At 41.7% G+C, this 22857-nt stretch overlaps 1 protein-coding gene across 8 annotated transcripts in view; it reads left to right on the top strand.

Moving 5' to 3' along the window:
- The window catches only part of apbb2b (amyloid beta (A4) precursor protein-binding, family B, member 2b), a 54288-nt gene that overhangs the window by 25267 nt on the left and 6164 nt on the right, over nucleotides 1-22857 (top strand). For 2 of the 8 annotated variants that reach the window (XM_042223383.1, XM_042223384.1), the window contains exons 5-17: nucleotides 7017-7261; nucleotides 8309-8440; nucleotides 8957-9025; nucleotides 9845-9895; nucleotides 10891-10976; nucleotides 11278-11338; nucleotides 13803-13949; nucleotides 14451-14578; nucleotides 17232-17237; nucleotides 18130-18244; nucleotides 20387-20474; nucleotides 21805-21888; nucleotides 21986-22110. In XM_042223383.1, coding sequence (XP_042079317.1) covers nucleotides 7017-7261; nucleotides 8309-8440; nucleotides 8957-9025; nucleotides 9845-9895; nucleotides 10891-10976; nucleotides 11278-11338; nucleotides 13803-13949; nucleotides 14451-14578; nucleotides 17232-17237; nucleotides 18130-18244; nucleotides 20387-20474; nucleotides 21805-21888; nucleotides 21986-22110 — 1337 coding nt within the window. The remainder of the gene's footprint in view (nucleotides 1-7016; nucleotides 7262-8308; nucleotides 8441-8956; nucleotides 9026-9844; nucleotides 9896-10890; nucleotides 10977-11277; nucleotides 11339-13802; nucleotides 13950-14450; nucleotides 14579-17231; nucleotides 17238-18129; nucleotides 18245-20386; nucleotides 20475-21804; nucleotides 21889-21985; nucleotides 22111-22857) is intronic. The other 6 variants (XM_042223385.1, XM_005928268.2, XM_042223387.1 and 3 more) reach the window with 6 other exon arrangements.

Genomic DNA, 22857 nt, shown 5'->3' with positions numbered 1-22857 from the left:
CTAATACTGAAAAATTTTAAATAAAAATGTAACTGAAAGAAGCGCAACTCTAGAAGTTGACTTAAAAACTAATTAAAATACAGAAAAAGTAATATCCCTGAGACACAGAGTGACTGAGATATTCTTAGTTGTTCAATTTCTGTTCCTCTCATCCTGTAATGATGGGCATAATGATGACGCTGACTAATATTTAATATATAGACATAGAAAAGAAATCAGATGTAGCCCTACTTTACATCTGTATGTTTCTTCTCTGTCTTTGGTTACTTTGCAGATAATTTCTCTGTTTGAACCTTTAGATATAAAATATCTGGGAAAAATGGTATTGTTTAGATTGCAAACAGCTACTCAGTTTTGCCATCTAATGAACTATTATTAATATTATTATTATTCATTGTTACAAAGCTGTGAGGATAAACTTTTGCGTGATATTTAGAGTTTGAGAGTCTCCATCTGTTGTCTCTTGCTTTCTTGTATTTGCATGTTGGCTACGTCTGCAGGTCTCTTCAGTTCACTGTTGTTCTTTGCCAGCGTTAGGTTAAAATCTGGGTATGGAGTTTTTCTCTGGGCACTTAAAACTTGTGGTTTAGTGTAAGACGAGCAAAACACATCCGTGCTCCTGCAGAACAGCAGCCGGTCCTGCGACATAACCATATGGGCACTTTAGTGTTCCTCATAGCTTGTCATATAAACAAAGCCTCCAGATTAACAGAAAGAAGAGGCTGTGGTCTCGGCTGTAAACAGTGCCGTCTTTCTGAGTCGGTGAGTTGTACTGCTGCTTTTTTTTTTTTTTTTTCTTTTGGCTTTCTGATGACTCACAGTCTCAAGTTGAAAGCTCTGAGCATCTGTGTAACTCATTTCTCTACAAGTTGGAATACCAGCAGCTTGCATTTTTACAGTTTTACTGTCGTGTTGTCTGGATTTCAGGATTACATTTTCATGTGTTCATTTGTCCAGGATTTCATTGTGTATAAAAGCCCATCTAGGGATGTGCATCGCAAATTAGCTAAGGCTATAAATGCTGGCGTGTATGGCACTGTTCATATTACATACCTGTTTCTATACAGAAAATTAATAAACGAAAGTAACTGTCTTTCAGATCCATCTTTGCTTATTTGCAATGTCATTTAAAAAAGAGAACCAGGACCATGATGTGTGTAGTGAGGAGCTCAGTAAGGAAGCAAATGACTAGTTAAATTGTATATGTCAGTTTCATCCCCGCAGGCCTATATAATCAAGCACCTTGGCATGCAGACTGCTTATACAAACATTGTGAAAGAATGGGTCGGTCTCAGGCGCTACATGAATTCCAGGATGGTATCATGACAGGATGCCACCTGTGCAACAAGTCTGGTTGTGACATTTCCTTGCTACTAAATATTCCACTGTCAGCTGTTAGTGGTATTATAACAAAGCGAAAGCGATTAGGAACGACAGCAACTCGGCCACAAGGGGTAGGCCACGTAAAATCCCAGACTGGAGTCAGCGGATGCTGAAGCATATAGTGTGCAGAGGTCGCAGGACCACTAAACTTCATGTGGGCTTCAGCTTGGCTGAAATACAGTGACTAGACAGCTTCATTGAATGAGTTTCCATGAATGAGCAGCTGCATCCGAGCCTTACATCACCAAGCAGTGGTGTAAAGCATGCGGCCACTGCACTGTAGAGCAGTGGAGACGTGTTTGCTAGACTGACGAATCATGCTTCTCTGTCTGACAATCTGACGCATGACTCTGGGTTTAGCTATTTCCAGGAAAACGGAACTTCCCTGACTGCATTAGCACAATTTCATGCTCCAAACTTTGTGGGAACAGTTTGATGATGATCCCTTCCTGTTCCAACATGACTGCACACCAATGCACAAAGCAAGGTCCATAAATACATGGATGAGCGAGTTTGACTGCCCTGCAAAGAGACCTGACCTCAACCTGATAGAACACCTTTGGGATGAATTAGAATAGAGACTGCGAGCCAGGCCTTCTCAGTGTCACAAATGTGCTTCTGGAAGAATAGTGAAAAGATTCCCGGAAATACACTCCTAAACCTCTGGAAAGCCTTCCCAGAAGAGTTGAAGCTGTTATAGCTGCAAAGGGTGAGCTGACGTCATATTAAACCCTATGATTTAAGAATGGGATTTCACTCAAGTTCATGTGCGTGTGAAGGCAGATGAGAGAGTACTTTTGGCAGTATAGTGTATCTATCCAACTCCTAGTTGCCCATACTGTAGTGCCCCCTATCTGCTTTTGTCAAACTCACGTTGACAAATCTGTGTTGTTTTCCCAGCAGTGTGATAAATTCCTCTGTGGGGATTGTGGGCTAGAGGGTTGGTATGACCCTGTTTTCCCACAAAGGTGTCAAAACACACACACACTCTGCATACAGAGTCTAAGAGGGTCCTTCAAGCCCTATTTATAGAAGTCTAACATTATCACATAACATCCTGTGCTGTAAAACAGATTTCATGGTACAGCATTCGTGATAGTTTGTGTAGGTAGTTGAAGTATTTTGGGACATGCAACTGTGTAGTCTGTCCAAAAACCAATGCTGATTAGAGCAGCAGTGGAGAACAGTGGAGTTCACCACAAAGAGCAAACAAAATTAAAGTTCCTGCTCTGTTCTGACTCAAGCTAGTAGCTAAGCTAAAGGACCAACAACCATTGCCCAACCATTGTAGGAAACAGTTACTGGCTGTGGTGACAGGGGACAACTACATGTACACCAGTGTTCGGCCAGGTTGGTCCCTTAACTCAAGCACAGTATAACTGAATGGTGATTAGTGCCAAAAAGCAACGCGTGATGCTCAAAGTGTGTTTGAGACAGTTACATGTCTTTCTACCTCTCTGACCCACCTCGTCCTTGCACCTCCACTGGATGAGATGCTGAATAAAAGCCGATTTGGAGGTTGCCAGGACAACCAAGAGAGGCTGAAAAAGAGGGAGAAAATACTAAACCTAGAAATTCGATAAGGATGACTGTGCCACATTTTAGCCTCCTTCCATGTGCCCCGGCTGCATGTTTGGTTTTGAACAGGAAAGGGAGGGTAGAGCTTTTTTTTTTTTCTTTTGTTTTGTCTTCTTGTTGATGTGGCTGATGCTCTAGATAGAGAGGGGAGAGACAAGCAGCAAACACAGCTCGCCTGCAGGGGGAAACAGCCCCCCCCCCCGGAAAATTTTGTCTTTCACTCCTGTTTTCCTCAGTCGCAGGCTCTCCATCCTTTTTTTTCCCTCTCATTCACTCTTTCTCCCCATTTTTTTTTTTCCTACTGCCTCTCTCGTACGTCATGTTTTCTCTCTCTCTGCCTTTTCTGTCCCCTCTCCTCTCTCTTTCTCTTTCTCTCTCTTTCCCTTCCTCCCTTCCTCTCTCTCTCTCTCCCTCCCTTCTTGGTCTCCTCACCCCCTCTGCTGCGGTGTCCCCCTCACTCTGATCTCTGCTTCCTTCTCTCTCTTTCCATCTCTGTCTGGGCTTCTCTCTTTGGTTACAGCATTGGGTTTTGCTGTATGAGAGGCAGCTAGCTAACTATGATGCTGGGAAAAGACTACATGCTGGCCATTGTGATTGTCAATTACGAGGGTAGGTGCATTTTTACGGAGTTGGCCGGAAGCTGGACTGTTGTCTTTGAGTTTCAATGCTGTCTGAGCATGCATGTGTCTGTGTCTTCCTACATGGGGATGAAGTTTATTTCTGTAATGACATCATCTGCAGAAACAGTCTGGTTGGTTCATGCTGTGTTAATATGTCAATGCTGGTGTGCATGTGTGGTGTTATCTGCTGAGAAAGTGTGTGTCTGTATGTGTTTTGCTCCAGAAGCTTGCAGCTCTCCCCCTCCCCCTGCTCAACTGTACTCTGGCATGCAGCTGCATGCTAACCGAGGCTATCACAGGCTAACTGCTACGTAGGTCCCCATTTCCACCAGCTGCGTAGGTGCACTTTAACAGCATCAGTGCAAGCACACCAAGTCTCCCAATGCCATTTCCTTACTTGCCACATCCGTTGCCGAGAGTGACACTGATAACTTTGAGTCATTGTGTAGCCCTCAGACCTTTCCAGCCAGAGATCTCCTCTCTTTTCTCTTTCAGTGTTTCTCTCTAATTTTGTTTATGCAGATGCATTAATCCACATCCAGTAGTCATCTCATGCTGGCACCCATTCTAAGTCACCATCTTTCCTCTCGCTCACAGCAGATGGAGACGCTCAGATTCTCTCTCTTGTAGTTTTATTTGCTCTGACCCATTTTTCATTCTCAAAAGACTCCAACTCCCAGCAGTCAGTGCACCACCCTAAAGGATGTCCTTATCTCCCAGCGAGTGCGTTTTTCTATATTTTCTATGATTTATGCTCTTTGAGAGTCTTAATAACTTGTGTGTGCACGCATGTGTGTCTGAGTGCCATCACAGTCTGGCCCGACCCCGTTGTCACAATGACATATGGCCTGCTGTCGTGGCAACGGGCCCACTCGCTGCGTTTCATCAGCATGGTCAGCAGTTCAAGAACGCCTTGCAATCACACAAACGTACATAAATACATGCAGCACCAGCTGACCGGCCCCTTGGAGCTTATATCACTTTTATGAGTTGCTACACCCCCAACAGAGTTTGGGATCGTCTTTACTACGTCTGCCACGACATCATCTCCACACAGGAACACAAAGATCCCATCAATACTTCACTCTGTCTGTGTGTGTGCACGTGCACGTGCATGCTGCCAGGAAACTGCAACCTTCACATGAGATGACTTTTAGTCCAAGAGTGAAGAAAAATTAATTTAAGTACTCCATCTCCACAGAGTGTGTGTTTGTGTGCGCACATGTGTTTTCAAGGTAACAGCTGTAGCTCCTCTAAATATATCACTGCCCAATAAATTATGCTAACAGACATCTGCTCTGTTTGCTGATGTTGTGTTCTGTTGGTGGAGGAAAGTTTAATTTTCACATAAATCTGCACATGCATACATTCTGAGAAGCAGACTAAAGCACAGATGAGACGTTTGCTGTAGTTGCATCTCAACTTTGGAACAGTCGCCTCTTCACCATTAGGACCTCACCAACACTTGACATGTTTAAAGCCCCCTGTAAAACACATCCTTTGAGCTTTTGACACTTTTTTTTACTTTTTTTCCCCTTGTCTTACTTTTTTCTGTATTTTCTTGCTCTGATTTATTCATTTTATTAGTACAGCACTTTATTTATAAGCTCATTTAAAAAACAAATTAACTTTACTAAGCCCGTACAGCACTCAGAAAAGTTTATTTCTGGTTGAAATTAGACAAAGAGACATTTGTGGTGATGGTGCACGCATAACCATGATCAGTCAATATGGAGTCTGTGTTATCTTATGTCTGGGACCTGGGATTTTGATGTTAAGGTTTTCTGTGTATTGGAGTTCTTTGTTCTGTATTGTTGATAATCTGGCTTTCTGGTATTTCTAAAGGTTTATGGTTCTTTTTTTCCTTATTGCTGATACGAGTTCCCTTTCGTGTTACTTCTTTGTTCCAGTTCAAGTCCTTAAGCTCTGTAGCCGTCAAGCTCTGTAGCCTTCTGTTTATGATGGTAATTCTGCTTTTTTTAGGTTCTCATGAAATTCTTGTTATCTGTGTCTTTAGTTCCTTCACTAGTTTGTTAATCCCTGTTTCTGTTCTCATTCTGTTTCTTCAGTCTTCTGTCCATATTTCTGGTATTTCTGTCATTTTCACATGTGTGAGTCTGCCATCTGTTAGGTCTTGTCTTACTTTGGTAGTCTTTTGTCTCTTGTCTCTAGTTTTACTTCCCCTGTCTCGTTATTCTTGATTTGTTGCTGCTGTATTTCCCACCTGTTTCCTTTTCTCTCATTACCATGTGTGTATTTATTGTCGTCCCCTATACTGTGTGCTCTCTTTTTTTTTTTTTGTGTGCTTCCTTATAGTCCTGGATTTGTATTCTTGGCTCCTGTTTAGGGTTTTTTGGGTTTTTTGGGTATTTAAGGAAGACTCAACCATTAAAGGTCATTTCTTGTCTCAGGAGTCCTGCGTCTGGGTCCTAATCCTGCCTTCTCCACAGGGTTTCATGAGTATTTAATTCTATGCACTTTACTGTTACTGAGTATTGCCCCTCTTCTTTCCACTTCATTAGGCTGTATATTAAACAATGAACAGCTTTGTGTATGAAGTTTAACTACTATGTTGCTTTGATTATATTTAACCTATAGCTTTCCAATGTATAAAAATGTGAAGGGGAAAACGTCACCACTATGGGAGAGATGAGACACAATTTAATGGTGGGTGGAGAGGAAATGCTCGCAGGAAGTCCTATAGCTTTGGGAGCCTATAACAGCATAACTGAGAGATCGGGGTCACCTGAAAGTTTTGAGGTGAAAAGAGGATGTCTCTGAATTTAGACTGGTAGATGGTCCACAAGCCTGATAACGGAAGGCTCTGCCTCCCATTCTACTGTTAGAAGCTCCAAGATACCATAGGTAGGATAATTTGGTACTACAAGGAGTTTAAGGTTAAATTGAAGAACGGATCACACACCCATGGAAATCAAGCGGCACATTTCTCTAAAACAGGGTTCAGTGAAGAAGCTAACACAATTACCAGGGCCAGTGAAGAACAATTCCTCATTTGTGTCACGCTGAATAAACTGTAATATGTTTTAAGTACTGAGTGGGTCGCTCATTGAGAAAGTGTCTCAGCTGCTTCAGATGTAAGAGAAGTCCTGATATCTGTTTGATATTTCTTTTTCTTTTTTTTTTTTGCGCCCGTGTGATATCTTTCATTTAAAAAGTGTGTAGGGCTTTGTTTAACAAATGCTACAGAAGTGCTTTACAGGCGTTCTTGTGCACATGGAGATATGGTTGGTTAAAAGGGACAGCTGCAGCAGATGCCGGTAATCCAGCTCAGCTGTTGACGTAGCTCAATGTGGGTTCACTTTGAATTAACTGTATGGTGCAAAAACAGCCACAGAGACGGGAAGTTTTGGGGGAAACTGAGCAGGAGAATGATGGCCCTACACCCTCCATCCATTCACAATTTTCTTCCACCAGATATTTGGAGCGAGCAGTCATTCCAGACAGACCCCGACCTGCCTCCAGGATGGAAAAAGATTACAGACATGGCTGGTATCTACTACTGGCACATTCCTACAGGCACCACTCAGTGGGAACGGCCCGCCACTCATCCACAACCCCCTGGACAGATGGAGTCCACGGCCCTGGGTGACCACTCAGCCTCAACACCACGTAAACCTTCCCTGGGCTCACTCAGCCCCTCACCCACTCCAGACCACGAGGTGAGGGACATTACGATAAAGTGAAAAACATCACTTTAGGTCTGTGCTTTCACCTGCTTATAAGAAATACATGCATCAGACTTCACATTATGACCACTGTGGATGTTAATTTGACACGTACCACCTACCTAATCGTTACTGCAGACCATGTGCACACTCTCATGGAAACGGTCTTTCCTGATGGCTATGGCCTCTTTCAGCAAAAATGATTCAGGAATGGTTTGAGAAGCACAACGACGAGTCTAAAGTGTTGACCCCGCCTTCAAATTCCCCAGATTTCAATCTAATTTAGCATCTGTAGGATTTGAGAAATGAGTCCGATCCACAGATGCCCCACCTCACACAACTTTCAGGACTTAAAGGATGTGTTGCTAACATCTTGGTGCCAGATACCACAGCACACCTTTCTTTTTGTAGTTGAGAATAGATTCTGACGAAGGCAATCAGCTCACAGCATACATGAAGAGATGAAGGGAAAGTAATGCAGTCAAACAATTTGATTTAAAAACAAAGTAATAAAGTCAAACTTTAATGCAGTGAAGGTAGTGTATCTATTACTGGCTACAATGCAATTTAGTGGATAATGAAACTCCTCGACTCTTAATAACAGCTAAGCATTAATAAAACTGGAAATGTCACAGCGGTTAAAATGAAAATGTTTATTTTGAGCTTTGGTTTAGCATAAATCAACAAAAGCGCACACAGCACAGAATAATTATGAGGAAAACTGTAATAACACCTGTGTTGGAAGTGAATTAAGCACTCTATGCTGCTGTTCCCAGAATAATATGTACATGACTTGTACTTAATGCTGCTGTGAGTTTTTATGAACAGGTATTTTTACAATTTTTATTTATGCAACTGACATGAGGACCAGTCGGTGCTGCCGACAGTAATTCTGTCAAGTGCAAATGACGAGCATTTCCCTAAACAAGATGGGAAAAAATGGATTTCTTGAATCCATTAATCATTGTTGACTCCAATAAATATGGATTAAACAGTGTGTCTTTATTTTTTTAATACCTCTGTGTTTCCATGTGCTTACAGTCATGCCAGGCCGAGATCTTCTTCAGGGGGTCGACTCGCTCGGGCAGCACCACCTCTGACAGCTCAGTGGAGCCTCTGTCCACTCACGAGCCCACACTCCCCACATGTGGATTTGTGAACAGCTGTTACTTTGTAAGCCACCGTCGTTTTTGTGTTACATTGTACTTCACAGGAGTCTGTGATGTTCATCGCGGTTTGCAAGAGTTATTTTCACGCTTCCATGTGCCAGTTTTAAACGGCGCAGTGCATTTGTCTGGGTTTCAATATAGTTTTATTTAAATGTAGGCAGCTGGGCAAAGGGAGTGAGAGGGAGAGCACTGTTAACACTCCAGTGTGGTAGCAGAATACAAGAACACTGAGCCGATCAATCAGTCAATCATGTAGAATGATGGGTGGAAATGTAGAGAGGAAAGGAGATGGATAGAGCGGCCCCATGTAGATAAAATATCGATCCAGTGAGAATGGACTGATGTTGACAGATGGATGTGCCTCAATCTGATTCTGGCACATCCATCTGATGCGATCGACCTCCAGACTGCTCGAGTATCACCCAGCTGCGCAAAAGCTAAAATGGCAGACGGACCAACATGGTGCAGCAGGATGTCACTAAACAGAGTCTCATCATTTCTCTCTCTGATGTCTCTTTAGCCGCGCTCCACGTCTCTGCAGGGTGTGGATCAAGAGTGTCGCTCTCAGCGTCACGAAGATGAGGAAAAGGTAGGAGTCCCAATCTGCCCTCAGACTTGTAGCATCTTTTTTCACTTTTTTCTTAGTTCTGTAAATAATTCCTCTGCACCCGTACGTGTATATTACTGTATTTGACTCCTTGTATCATATATAGAGCAGTCAATAAGTGTTTGAACTCTGACACTGATTTAACCTTGTACTTCAGCATGCTTTCCCCCATAAAGACAACATTTGACAACCAGAGACTCACCCCTCAGTTCAGAAGAGAGCTCCTAGTAAGCTTTCAAGGGGCAAAGACTGGGAACAAGTGTAATGGTCATGGGACATCAGCTGCAGTCACTATAACATCTAGTGTTATAGCTTTTAGTAGTGTGACTTTTATAATGCTTTTCTAGTTATATTGATGTCTTTTTCTACTTTTTGTCATCTCTTTGCACACTTTCAGTGTAATTACTGTATCTTTGTGCTGTGGTAAAGCTTGAAAACAACAGAAATGGTGTCACGGTCTAAACACTTGCTGACGGGTCCTGTATGTTTGTGTCGTTTACATTCTACTAATCAAGAATCGACAGATTCTCAGTAGCGAGGTGAATGTTCAATGGGAGCAAAACAAATCGGGGAAAACCCGGAAAGTCCCGTTGGACTCTTCTTGGCCCTTTTACTTTTATTTAGGAAACGTTTTGCTGCTTTGCTCGGTATTGCAACACCGTCTGAGTGTAGAGTAAGCTGGTTAGCTAACAACATTGTTCTGTCTTTATCCCCTTGCCCCCCTCTCCACCCAACCTTTGACTCTCAATCCTTGACCCGCCACTGTGTGTGTGTGTGTTTGTGTCTTAACGCCAAATATAGAAACAGGTGTGGAGTGAATTTGGCGGAAAAATTGATAGTGAAATGTGGAAGGCAAGTATAATGCACTCGGTGTCAGTGAGTCTTGTTCTTGGTCTAACCTCATCAGCTATTTGAGTGTGTGCATTTATACATCCTGTGCTAAAGTTCACTGCCTGGGCAAAAAGCATGCGTGGCTGATGCTTTAACATAAAAATATCTGCACAAACCGCAGCCTTTGATCATGCCTGATGTGTAAGAACATGTCTGTTTACTCCACTCCAGCGACACATTAGGTTGTTTCTTTCTTTACATACGCCAGTAATATATTTTCATCTTTCTGTTCTGGTGGCACAGATCTGACTGCGTAGTCACACACACCAGTGTGTGTACATACCACATAAACCTTTTTCTTTCTGAATGCAGCATGCCCCATTACACATAACACACCAATGCCATTTATCCATCCGGCAGCAGCATTCGCTCCACACTTGGATGCATGCTGGCATTCACGCTGAAGGGTCAGAATTTACATCTATTTCGTGTCTTGTAGCGCCTCTACCACAGGAGCTTGTGCCCCATGAATTTTATGACGGGTACACATAGGTGTTTCAGTTTATAGCGGTAATATTTTTGGACATTGCCACATATCTCGCTGGAGCAAAATGACCAGCAAGCCTGTGAAAATGATCTTTTTTTTTTTTAGGAGGACTGAGGAAGAAATACAACCACACGAGAAGATAGAGTAATTTTATTTTTATTTTTTTTTTAAACCGTAGGAATCCATAAGGAACATCCATATTAACATTAAAAGGATAATGCCAGCTCATCTTCTTGTTGTTAAATCTGGATGTCTTCATCAGGATCTTATCTGGCTGCACTTACTCCTGTTGGATCATTCAGTTTTGTTTTGTTTTTTTAATTCAGCAGAGTGTTTCAGTGACAGAAGACACAATCGGTTTATATTCTCATACAGTATTCCAGGTTGCATGTGTAAAAGATGCTCTAGGGTGGAACCCCTGCTGGATACAGAGGCTTATTTTGCTATGATTTTCACATATGTGCATCAGGACCTGCAGGCAGCCACAGTGAACCCGGACCCCAGTCTGAAAGAGTTTGAGGGTGCTACGCTTCGCTACGCGTCACTCAAGCTAAGGTAAAATACAGAAGACACACAAATCCATCCAGCTTTTGTGCATGAATCTCTGAAAGCCTCCAGAGCTGCAGTTATTAAACAGATTGTCCTGTATTTTAATCTCGTCTTTGTTTCTTGGAGATTGTATTTAATTAAAGTGTAACAGGTTCAGCCAAAGCAGCCAGTTAGATCCTCTCTTCAGGAAAAGGGTCCATGTTCTGCTAGTGTATCGCCTGCTTGTAGCTTCTGTAAATTCACACATCAGACAGAAACCTTGCTAACAAAGCAGCTAATAGTTCTCTTATGTTTAAACTATTTTCAGGAGCCGTCCAGCAGCAGAAGAAGAAGAATCCAGCAGTATTAACAGTGACCCCGAGGCAAAGGTAAAACCCTTTTTCTAAACTTTATATACATGAAGGTCAGCATTACGCACTGGCCTTCGAATGTCTTTATAATGTGTGGTCTTAGACACAGGACAGGCTGAATCAGGTGAGGTTGTTCTGTAGCTGTTGCCTCTATATTTAAAAAAAAAAAAATGGTATGAAGTAGGTTAAAAGATCATTTTAGAATTTAAGTGCCAAACACGCTACTTTTTATAAAAGTACTTCAATTTTTTCAGTGTCTAAAGTTCGTCATTCCAGACTTTTACTCTGATTGTCTAATCCTTTAAATGGTTAAAGTTACACTCGGCTTTCCAGCTCTCATGATCTGCTGCTGTTGTTGAAAGAAGAGAAAGCTTGCCCCCCAGTGGTGGAAGAGGAAAATACAAGTGTGCAGTGGTGGACCCTCTTTAAGCATCCAAACCAGAAATTCAAATGAGACATTTAAGCCTTTAAGGAGTCTCAGGCTCAGTAAAACTTACTACTGTGGAGGGTGGCATTCATTTGCAAAAGGTCACCTTGGGGTATAAATTAAATTTTAAATTGCAGTGTTACTCACACCCACTGCATTCTGTCATAAGCTGCAGCAGATTCCAGTGAGACTAAAATAAATGAACACAATCCACAACAACCACAAAATGTACGGACAACAAAGCACAAAAACTTGTACACATTCATTACATTTATGCATGTACCTATGCATGTTGGTATTTGCACACTATCATATATACTGTATAAGTTTGTTTTGTTTGTTTTTTTCATTTCCCACCCAGTTTCGTGAGGTAGTTACAAGACGTATGACAGTTTTTACATATCATCCCTTATTTTGATAGATTGAGAGAAGAAAATTTGATTTAATTTTATGAGCACTTTTCTTGCAGGTGATTGGTTGTTTAATAATTTGCCATGAATTAAACACACTGATACATGCCCAAGATACATTGCCTTATGTACATTTATGGAGTTATTTATCATTAAACTTTTGATATAGTCCCTTCTTAAGGTCATGTGTGAAGTGATGTGTTGTAATGTAATATTGAACCTACAAATATCAATATAAATTGGATATATCAAAAGATTTGCTAAATCAGATTTTACAGTAGTGAAATGAAAATGATACGATAACAATATTATTGTTAATTGTTAAAGTTCTGAAAAAGGTTCGAGGTGTGTTTGGCTCATCAGAGTTAAAACTCAGTGGGTTGGTTGGTGTCCCAGCCTTCAGTCCTTAGTCAGCAGTGACACTGTGATGAAGACCAGACACAAACACATGCCTGCAGCTCAAGCTTTTGATATGGCAACACGCTCGCACACTCACATGTTACAGAGAAGCAAATCAGCCATTGCTCTTTTAAGATTGGAGTGATCATTTTTCTGCCTACAAAAGAAGAAGTTAATTACGTATTAGATCTCACTCTAAAGCAGTTTCAGCCTAGCATGAGAGGAAACATGACTGCATTAGAACAAACTTGCCACGAGTCAGTTTAACTGTGACGGTCTCCGTCTCCCTCCCTGACCTATATAGAGTGCAGAGTGCTTTCTGAACGGACTGCAGAAATCAAATGAATACTTTATGAGAGCAGAGGGACTGGTCTCACTCCTCTCTTTGTCTTTAACTTTCTTCTGTTTTTTTCATCTTTTCTGTTGTTTGTTTGTTTGTTTGGTTTCATCTTTAAGAGGTTACAAGTTTCCAATCTCATGTGTCGTTTTAAACAAAGTGACGCTACCGTTAAAGGTAACAGGGACATATGACCTTTAAACTTGCTGTCTGTGTACAAAAAAGTTACTTTACTTTTTTGCTATTAAATTAATGCTCTTCACTTAATAGCTTTTAGTCTCAGTTGTTCTTCAGAGTGCTTTTTCCCCCTCCTTTCTCTGATTCAAAATCAACTGGTAAGACAGAGTAGCAGCAGATTGCATCAACATGTGGACAGGCAGGAGACTGACCCTGAGACTAACCCTGCATGGCTCACTCTTCCACACAAGCCACAACTGCTAAAGGCAAGCGCAGCGTATTTATCAACAGAGCCTGCTCTTGAGAATGATCCATACACCTGAACCATTCATTGTCCATTACAGCAAGCTTAGAGGAGCTTAGAAAATATATTAAAGTGATGCAAGATGTAGAACAAACTGTGTCCTGTACAAATAGAGGACATTCAGCACTAGTGTTGAGAGGAGGTAAGAAAAAAAAGTAACAGCAAACCAGCTGCTGGCAGCTCTAAAACTTTGTAAACCTTATGGCCCATAGTGACAAAACGGCATTAATAAGGAATGACATTGCTGGAAGGAGAATATACCCAACACGTGTGAGCGTCACGGTTCGGAGCTGCCAAGGGATCCGTGATTCCTAAAAGAAATTTCAATTTTTTGATCCTTCAAATCTTGGATGCTCTTCCACTTCCTTGTTTTCTTTGTATTTGTTGTGTATGATGGTGTGATCATCTGTTGTGTGCATTTCTTTCAGTGTTTCGCCGTGCGCTCTCTGGGGTGGGTGGAGATGGCTGAGGAGGACTTGGCTCCTGGAAAGAGCAGCGTCGCTGTTAACAACTGCATCCGACAGCTGTCCTACTGCAAGAACGACATCCGGGACACCGTTGGCATCTGGGGAGAGGTGATGAAGACTCTCCTGTTTAAAATAAAGAGCATCATGTTTGCAGCTATTAGAAGGAGAGGAGGGGAATGCTTAGGAAGATGAATCGGAAGAAAAGCGTAAAAGAAAGAGAGGAGCAGCATCAGTTAGCGTGGATAACTGCCTCCTGAAATATGGGGAAGTAGAGCAGTGCTATCAATTCTCTGCGGTGCGCTTTTATTTAATGTGAAGCGACAGAATGGACAGAGAGGGCTCGATCCCTCTTTTAATAACCTTTCATCTCCCAGCACCCTCTTTCTAGGGTTTTATAATTTATTTAGAGACCTTCAAAGCTAGAGAGCTCACAGGGACACACATGTACACACGGATAAATAAATATATGCAACAGTTGTACTGAAAGCTGCTGGCATTTAAAGGACTGTTTTTTTTTTTTTTTTTTTGCTGTGACTCTCGCTGCAGGAAATAAGGATTGCATATTTTTATGATGAGCTCTGAAGGATTTGTGTGTGTTTGTGTGCCCAGGGGAAGGACATGTACCTCATGCTGGAGAATAATATGTTGAACCTAGTCGACCCCATGGACCGCAGCGTGCTTCATTCTCAGCCAATCGCGAGTATCCGAGTTTGGGGCGTTGGCCGGGACAATGGCAGGTTAGTGGGTTTTTTGTTTGCTTTTATTTTTCCCTTAAATTTGACTTTCTTTTTCTCGTCTCCGTGAATAATTTACAGTGTGTATAAAAGCACGTCTCACACTGTGCTCAAAATCAATTCCCTGGATTGTAAATGTTCAGAGAGATTTCTGTATATTTAGCTGTAATCTGGGTCCTGACTCATTGATGTCAGCATCCTTTTGTTGTTTAGCGTTTCAACGCTTCGGCTCATAAGTCGATGGCGAATTTAAAACACTCGCTCAGTGAAAGGTCATGGGAACAAATGAGGGCAAGCAGACAGGTGGCAGAGTTAACGTGGAGAAGAGGGGGAGTTGGTGATTGATGAAGGGGAGCTAATGTCAGATTAATTCATCACTACAAAGTCGAGGATGACACAGAGAGTGGCCTTTATTCTCTTTCACCACAAATCCCCACCTGACTGTCTGTCCCTCGCTTTCACCGCAGCTTGGCTGGGCTTCACTGACATCATGCTGTCACTGTACCCGGCAGCTTCTTGGTTTGAGCTTCCTGAAGTAAGAATGAGATAAATATTAAAAGAAAAGGAGCCTTTTTCTGGGCATATGAAGGTTAAAATTAAGCCATGGGCAACCAGCAGAGGACGCTGTGCACTGCTGCAGCATGCACACTGCAGAATGTAGGTTATGAGGCACAGCCGGGTGACTGGGGACTGAAACAGTTGGTGCTTACTGTATAATAAGAGCTGGCACACACGTGCGCGCGATGACGAGTGTACTCAGGAGACGGGATGAGGCTAAAAGCTTTTTGGAATATGCAGAACCTCACAATCCTGTTGCCTTGAGGGTGCGTCTCTCTTCTTTCATTCACAACCACGCAGTCGTAATCGCGCAGGTGTCGATGTTATTCCGTATAATAAAGCTGAAAATCCCTCCACCACATGGACCACAAGCAATTTTTCCCCCTCTCCAAATACTTTATTGGGATCTGTCACATATGGCTGGATAGTCTGAACAGTGGGCTGCAGCAAAGGGAGGAGGAGAAGAGGAGGTGGTCAGAGGGAGGGGGATCTGGCAGGAGAGAGGGAGAGGGGAATGAGGCTGCCAGAGGGGGAGGCATGGTTAGTGCTCACAGGGTGTGGAGCAGACAGGTTGAGGAGAGCGCGCGTGCAGTGCAGTTCGGTATCACCAGAAATTGATGGTGTGAGTCTGTAAATACGCCTGCCGGTCACAGGATTACCTGCCAGGATAGGACGACAGACCCTGTAAGTACATTTAAACATCTCATCCTCACTTTTGGAAGCATCACTCCTGCTCTTATGTTTAAAGTACAAAGAAAAGGAGGAGAAACCACAGATGAGAGGCCTTTTGGAGGGTGTTTTTTTTCTTTTTTCTTTTTTGTGAGATGTGTGTAATTGGAGGTGCTTATCACTACAGTTTGTTTTGGTTTTTTTTTTTTCAAAAGAGCCCTTCTGACATGTAATGGAGGTGATTACAGGTGAGGCTCGTCTTGTTAAGGGTCTGTTTAGGTGCAGAAGTTTAATTAAGAAGCTTTTATTTCGTGTTAAAATGGATTTTTAAAAAACAGCGAGAAGCTCCAAACAGTGTAATTCGTGTTTGATTAAAAATGCAAGATAAGAATTCTTTCAGTGTGTCAGCAAAGATGAACTCCAGTTTAGATTTAAAATTAACGACTACATGCTGGTGTAAGTTTATGCAAGTTGTTTTTTGTTGTTGTTGTTTTTTAGCCCAGTTTTTCTTTCGTTTGTACGAGTCACGGTCTGTGAGCATGTGGATTGTATTGAAACCTGCACAGAGCTGGGATTTTCCCCTCTCTCTGCCTCTCTCTGTGTCACACACCCCTGTGAAGTGGTTGTGTCAGCACTGGAACCGTAGCCCCCAGAGCCCTCTCTTCATGTGCTGCGAAACTCATTATCACCACCGATTACACATCCTCACAGCAACCTTGACATTTTCAGGGGCGTTGGCATGATGATAAGATTATATTAGAAATGAGATATCATTCCCACTCTCTCTCCCGCCCCCTCTCTCTCCAATCCTCCTTTGACTTTTATGTTCTTCTCATCTCGGGGTCTTTTATTCTGCTCTCGTCTTTAGGCTTTTATCTTTATCTTGTACATTGTTACAATTCACTTCCAATTTTCTCTCCTTCCTTTTTCGAGTCACCCACTCTCTTGCTCTAGTTTTTTTTTTTTTTTTAATTTTTTAATTAATTTTTTTATGTGGCTTAAAAAAAGCTTCTTTCGTTATGTCTTTTAAGGATATGCAAGCCTTCAGCAGGCTAACTGTTCACAACCTGACTTCTCCGTCACCCCGAGTCCCTCTCTTCATCCATTTTCTCTCTTTTCCTTTATATTCCATATATATTTTTAGCTCAGAGTAACTCTGCATTTAAGATCACCTGCAGTGCTGCTGAGATCTGTGTGCATATATACGTGCATTTTACCGTACCGCCACTAAAACTCTGTTAGAGAAGGAGACGGCAGGAGAAGTGAATATGTCACTCAAGGTTAATTTTCTATGTGAAAGTGCATCTCTTTGCAACCTTTTGTCACCCGGCAATAACGCTCACTGGTGCGATGGATTTTTTTTCTCTCCCCCTTTTTTTTCCCTCCCACTAACCTGTCTTCCTTTCCTTCTTTGCTTCCTTGGATACAGAGAGAGGTAAACGCATTCCTTCCTTTTCAGTCTGCAATGCTCCTCCTGTAGAGTACCTCTACATCATTTTATTGTTTAATTTCCTCTCTCAGTCTCATTTTGTTTCATCTTGAAAGTGGCTCTTGATGTACTCTGTACCACTGCGTGCATGCATTCAGACATGGAGGAAATGAAGGTCACATCCCCTGTCCTTGTCTGTCTACAAGTATTTTTATTTTTTTTTAACTTTGTTTCTCTCTCACACACACACACACACACACACACACACACACGCGCGCGCGTAAATAGGAATGTCTCGTGGAGAACGTCCCTGAGAATCTGCGTCCAGGAATCCTGTTAGCCCTCAGGCCTTGTTTGACTATTACATCTCATATTGAAACGCAGCCTGAAGGGAGTTATTTACATTGGCTTATGTCTTTGTGTGTGTCTGTGTGTGTGTGATGCTCTGGTTTAATTTGCTGCAGCTACATTTCTTTTTAAAGTATCCTGTGTCTTCATCCCTCTCTCCATCCCATCTCTTTCCCTCCTCCTTTTTATTCTTCGTTCCTTCTGTTCAGCTGAGTTAAATTGTTTTCGGCTCCAGTGGGCCCAGGGGAAAGTTCTTTCCTGCTGTTACTCTATTCAACTCCCTCTTGCATCACGCTGCTCTATTGATCTTTGGGGTCCATTGTGGTCTCTGCGTGTGTGTGCATGTGTCCGTCCTATATTCATCCCGCTACAAAAGGTCACTTCATCTCTCATCTGTCTCAAAGACCTGTCAGTCTCAAAAGTAGACACACACACATTTTTGTTTTAAAATTTCTCCAAGTAGAACCAAACTCGTCCAGCAAACCTCATCTCCATTTGTGACTGTGTGTTTGTTTTTTTGTAAAGCAACTCTGTGTTTTCCTCTTCTCAGGGACTTTGCATATGTGGCGAGGGATAAAAACACCAGGATCCTGAAATGTCATGTGTTCCGCTGTGACACACCAGCCAAAGCCATCGCCACCAGCCTGCACGAGATCTGCTCCCGGGTGAGTTGTTCAGGCCGGAGGAGGTTCCAGACACAGGAGGCTAACTTTGGGATTTTGGCAGACGGATGTGATGAAGCTAGCCAAGTAGTTGGACAAATGTTTTCCCTCCCACTCAACATAAAGGCTCACGGAGAAGAAAATGTAGTGTTGATGGAGTTTAATTTTTTTTTATTATGTTTTTAAAAGCACAAAATTATTCAGCACGCAAGCTCATCTTAAAACCCATAAAGCAAAAAAATTAATCTGTAGTCATGGTGCTGAAGAAATGCTGCAGTGCTTTATCTTATTTAACATCCATCACACAGTCAAAGCACACTCCCAAACACAGTTACCAGCGAGCTTTCTCTGCTGTGTTTGATGAATACAGGTGAATTCAAACAGGGCTGAAAGGGCAGTATTCAGACTGCGTGTTTGTTGTCTGCTTTGAACGTTTAGTTAATGGACTGTCCTCATTAAAAGGCGAACTTTATATTCAGCGTCTGAAAAGACCTTCGAATGATTTCTTCATTTATATGCAGTCGAGATGAAAATATTTTATTTTTCAGAAGGTTTAACTAATGCTCGCCTCTGAAGTGTTTTTAGCTGAAAATGTAGAGGAGCCATTCCTCCCCCTCCATATTCGTCACACCCGATCTAACAACAACATTTTAGTTTCCCCCTAGTCGGTCTGTTTTATAGAAAACTGACAAGAAAAGAAGAATTGGTTGCTAATAAAGATTTATTTTGATTAAAGTCTTTAATCCAGGGTTCGTACGGGTGCTTGAAGTCCTTGAATACGCTTGAATTGTAATATTGTCCTTTCAAGGTTTGAAAAGTGCTTGAATGTCAGATGTGGTGCTTGAAACTGTAGTAACTCTAAGTTACTGTGACTCAAACATAGAAAAATTGGATCTTTCATTTTCCTCACCTAATTTATTTAAAAGTATTTTATAGCATATAACACCTTTTAAAAAAATGGTTCACATTTAATTCCAGAAAATCATAAATCAAAAGATGGATCTTACCTTACCTTTCATGGTGAGGTAACTGCTCTTTTAACTGTTTGGTGTCTTTGCTTTGTCTTGTTGCTTTTGTGCCTGCATTTCAGTGTTTTTACGCTTAAAGTTATTGAATTCCAACAACATTCCCTTAATGAGCTCTGAGTTGTTTCTCGCCGTTTGATCGATCCTTTTCTGCATCTGTCAGCATCGTTTTTCCTTTTCTCTTTTTCTCCTTCCAGTTCACTTGTTTTGTCTTTCCGTTCAAAAAGGGTGAGCTTCTTGCTCGAAAATGAAATGACCAAAAGAAATGCAGTATTTCTCTGCAATTACAATTGCTGAGTATTATTGTGACGTTTGGTGCAGTTTTCTTGTTTTGTGAGGTTGTTTTTTTTTTTCAAGTGGAGATGAATATCTCTAACAACTTGATGTCTTTTTTGAGTTTCTGCACTATACGCATATAAGGCAACCATTTCCTTATTCAGTATTTTTGTGTGGTGCATTTTTCTGTTTTTACAAAAGGGGAACAAAGGACGTTTAAGTCGACCTGAGATTATTTGTTTTAATTTTTACATGGTCTTACTGAGGTGATGCAAAGTGAAACATGCATTATTTTATTTTATTTTTGGTAATGTGCTGGAAAAGCTTGAAAATGGACTTTGAAAGTGCTTAAAAAGTACCTGAAAAATGCGTAAGAACCCTGTTAATCCAGCATAAAAAAAAACCGACAACATACGTTTGATGTTTTTAAGTGGGGTTTGTGAAAGCAATGGGTGAAGCAGTTTACTTGCTTCGTGAGCGTCGTGTGTGTTGCTCGGGAGAAAAGGCTATCACTGTGTTGGAGAGAGGAGTGTGACCTGCTTAATTTGTGTGTGTCTGTGTGAGTGCACTTCTGTGCTCTTCAGGTGAAATGAGAAGACAGCATGACAGTATCAAGGGTGAAACATTTCCAGGGTTTTGTGTTTATGCTTTCATCTCCCTCTCTCACCCATCCTCCTGCACTCTCACACGTTCTGTTGTTTTTCGGCTTTGTCTCTTCGCTCTCCTCCCCTGTGTCTCTGTCACGGCATATCACTTTGGCTTTTTTTTCTTTTACATGCCATTTCCTCATACTTCTGTATCTTCTTTTTGCTTCCCTCTCTAACCCTCCCTGCCTCTCCTCCAGATAATGACAGAGAGAAAGAATGCCAAAGCGATGGCAGGAGGCTCCCTCCATGACAGGATGCAGGCAGGACTCGATCTCCCTTTACAAGGTAGGCTTCATACATTACACAAAGCAGCTCCTTGTCTGTCTGTGTGTGTAAGAGGGAGTAAATGTGACAACTGTCTTGCGTCAATAGACGCACGGGGAGTTATCATTTCTGTGGCACTGAAGATGCGTCCAAACTGGCCATTTGGGAGACTGAATGTGTCAGAAAATAGCTGTCTTTTTATCGTAATGTCCTTTTTAGTTAATGAGAATTTATAACAAGATGGTTTAGGAGAGATTTATTATTGCAGCCTTGATTTTTGACCGGGGCTTAATGCGTTTTCTTTTTCATAAAATTTGCTGCCTCCTTCTCCATCATTCGACCAGTGCTGCTACTGCTCCTCGTGCTTCACGCCTACCAACTTTCAATCAGTGCACTAGAGAGAAACCTGCACCAAGTGTGATAGTAACGATCAAAAACGCCACAGGTTGCCTAGCAGTTCTTTCCACTTGACAGATTTAGAGGTTTGTGGTCCAGTGCAGTTCATCATCTCACCTTTAGATTTACAAAAAAGGAGGAAGTTTAAAAAATTTTTTTTTAAATGTCCGACAGATGGTAAAAATAGACTCTGTGCCTCTGTTTTTCAGTCAGTTTAATGAGAGATGTGACAACGAGCATCCGCTTCCTGTCATAACTCACTCTGTTATCTCCTGTCACCTGTCAGTCTTTCTAAGAGAGACGACGTTAGCTGTGCTGAACTAATCACTGTGTACACACACACACACACACACACACACACACACACACACACACACACACTGACTGCTCTGCTCATGTCAGCTTCTCAAATCGAACCGCTGTGGTTACTGACAATAACTTTTATGATGTAAGAAAACATGTGTTTCTAGTCTACTGTGACATATTTCAACAGAAGTCTTGTTTAAAATATTTAACACTACATTTGGAGATTATTTATTTATGATGGCAGCAAACACTCAAAGATACCAGTTCAAATATTAAAGCGCGAGCACTCTTTAATTCCACAGTCGTTCACCGGTAACGATCAAAACACGTACTGTGAGGAAGAAGCGATTCGTGAGTTTCACATTGTTGCTGGTATGTAGCATAACAGCATGCTCGCATGAGGCAAGTCCGACCATCATATGGACACGTGCCGTACATCTGGATGAAGATTCATATGTAAAATGTATAATTTAGGCAATGTATATTTAAAATTTAAAAAATAGCCTTTTAAAATAAGATGGTTTTTTTTATTTTATTTTTTAAAATTTCTTAATACACCCTCTATTGTAATAACGTGGTGCAGTTCAGTGTACTTTATGTTATGTGTTCTTATGAGCACCTATTCAAATGTGTGTTGAATTCTCCTCAGCAGAGTTCCCCACACCAAAGACGGAGCTGGTTCAGAAGTTTCAGGTGCTCTATCTTGGGATGATGCCTGTGGCCAGACCGATAGGTTGGTGTGACACATACACACAGAGTGATGAAATGTTAATGTTGATTCTGAATGTTTATTTAGTTCAAATGTTTTGTTTTATCACCTTCTACATCAGGCATGGATATACTGAATGGAGCTATAGACAGTCTGATCGGTTCTTCCAGCAGAGACGACTGGACTCCTGTGGCCCTCAATGTAGCCGACGCTACGGTCACCATCAGCAAAGACGAGGTCAGACAGGTCTGATGTTGTTGAGCTCTTATGATGCAGTCAAACCAAACACCAAGCAAAGTTTTGCCTCGTTTTACTCGCGTGAAGTCAGTTGGAAACTCGCGAATATTCCCCCCTAATGTTTGATTTATAGTATCGTGTTTGCGTGCATATTTGATTACCGTATGTAGAGCATATGCAAACAGGGTGTGCAACCTACACATACACCATCCTCCGCAAACCAACACAGATCAAAATGAGTGACGGTGTGTGTGTATGTGGACTGCTGATTGGTTGCTGGTCGGAACAGGAAAAGGCGTCTTTTGCATTCATGACTTACGTGAGAAACAGAAAAAAACCCATAATGGTGGACACTTTTCACACTTGACTTCACTTTGCTTTTCTCCAGGATTGACTGAAGAACCAACAGCAGCATGAAGCTAAGCTGCCACCAAAGTCGGAATATTTTAACTCATGCAAACCTGGATTTGCCTCTGTCGGTGTTGGCCAAGGCTGATATACCGCTCCTCGTTGCATAAGCAGCAGTTTGTAATCACACTGTGTGAAACTTTGCTTTACATTTGGTTTCATTATTATTATTATTTGAAATGGATTTCTCTGTAGTAATTGTTTCTAGAACACATTGACCGAGCAAAACTGCTTTCTCTTTCACCTTTAGTCTAAAAGGAATTAGGAAGGTCTTTTAATATCTTCCTAAATCCTATAAAAGAGCCCCGACTGGTCTCCTGACCTCTGGAGACACATATAGAAGAGACT

Source organism: Haplochromis burtoni, unplaced genomic scaffold (assembly GCF_018398535.1).
Source record: "Haplochromis burtoni strain Fernald_Lab_line unplaced genomic scaffold, NCSU_Asbu1 Contig_110, whole genome shotgun sequence".
Taxonomy (NCBI): domain Eukaryota; kingdom Metazoa; phylum Chordata; class Actinopteri; order Cichliformes; family Cichlidae; genus Haplochromis; species Haplochromis burtoni.
The sequence above is the reverse complement of the archived record's forward strand: the minus strand, read 5'-3'. Positions and strand labels throughout refer to the sequence as shown.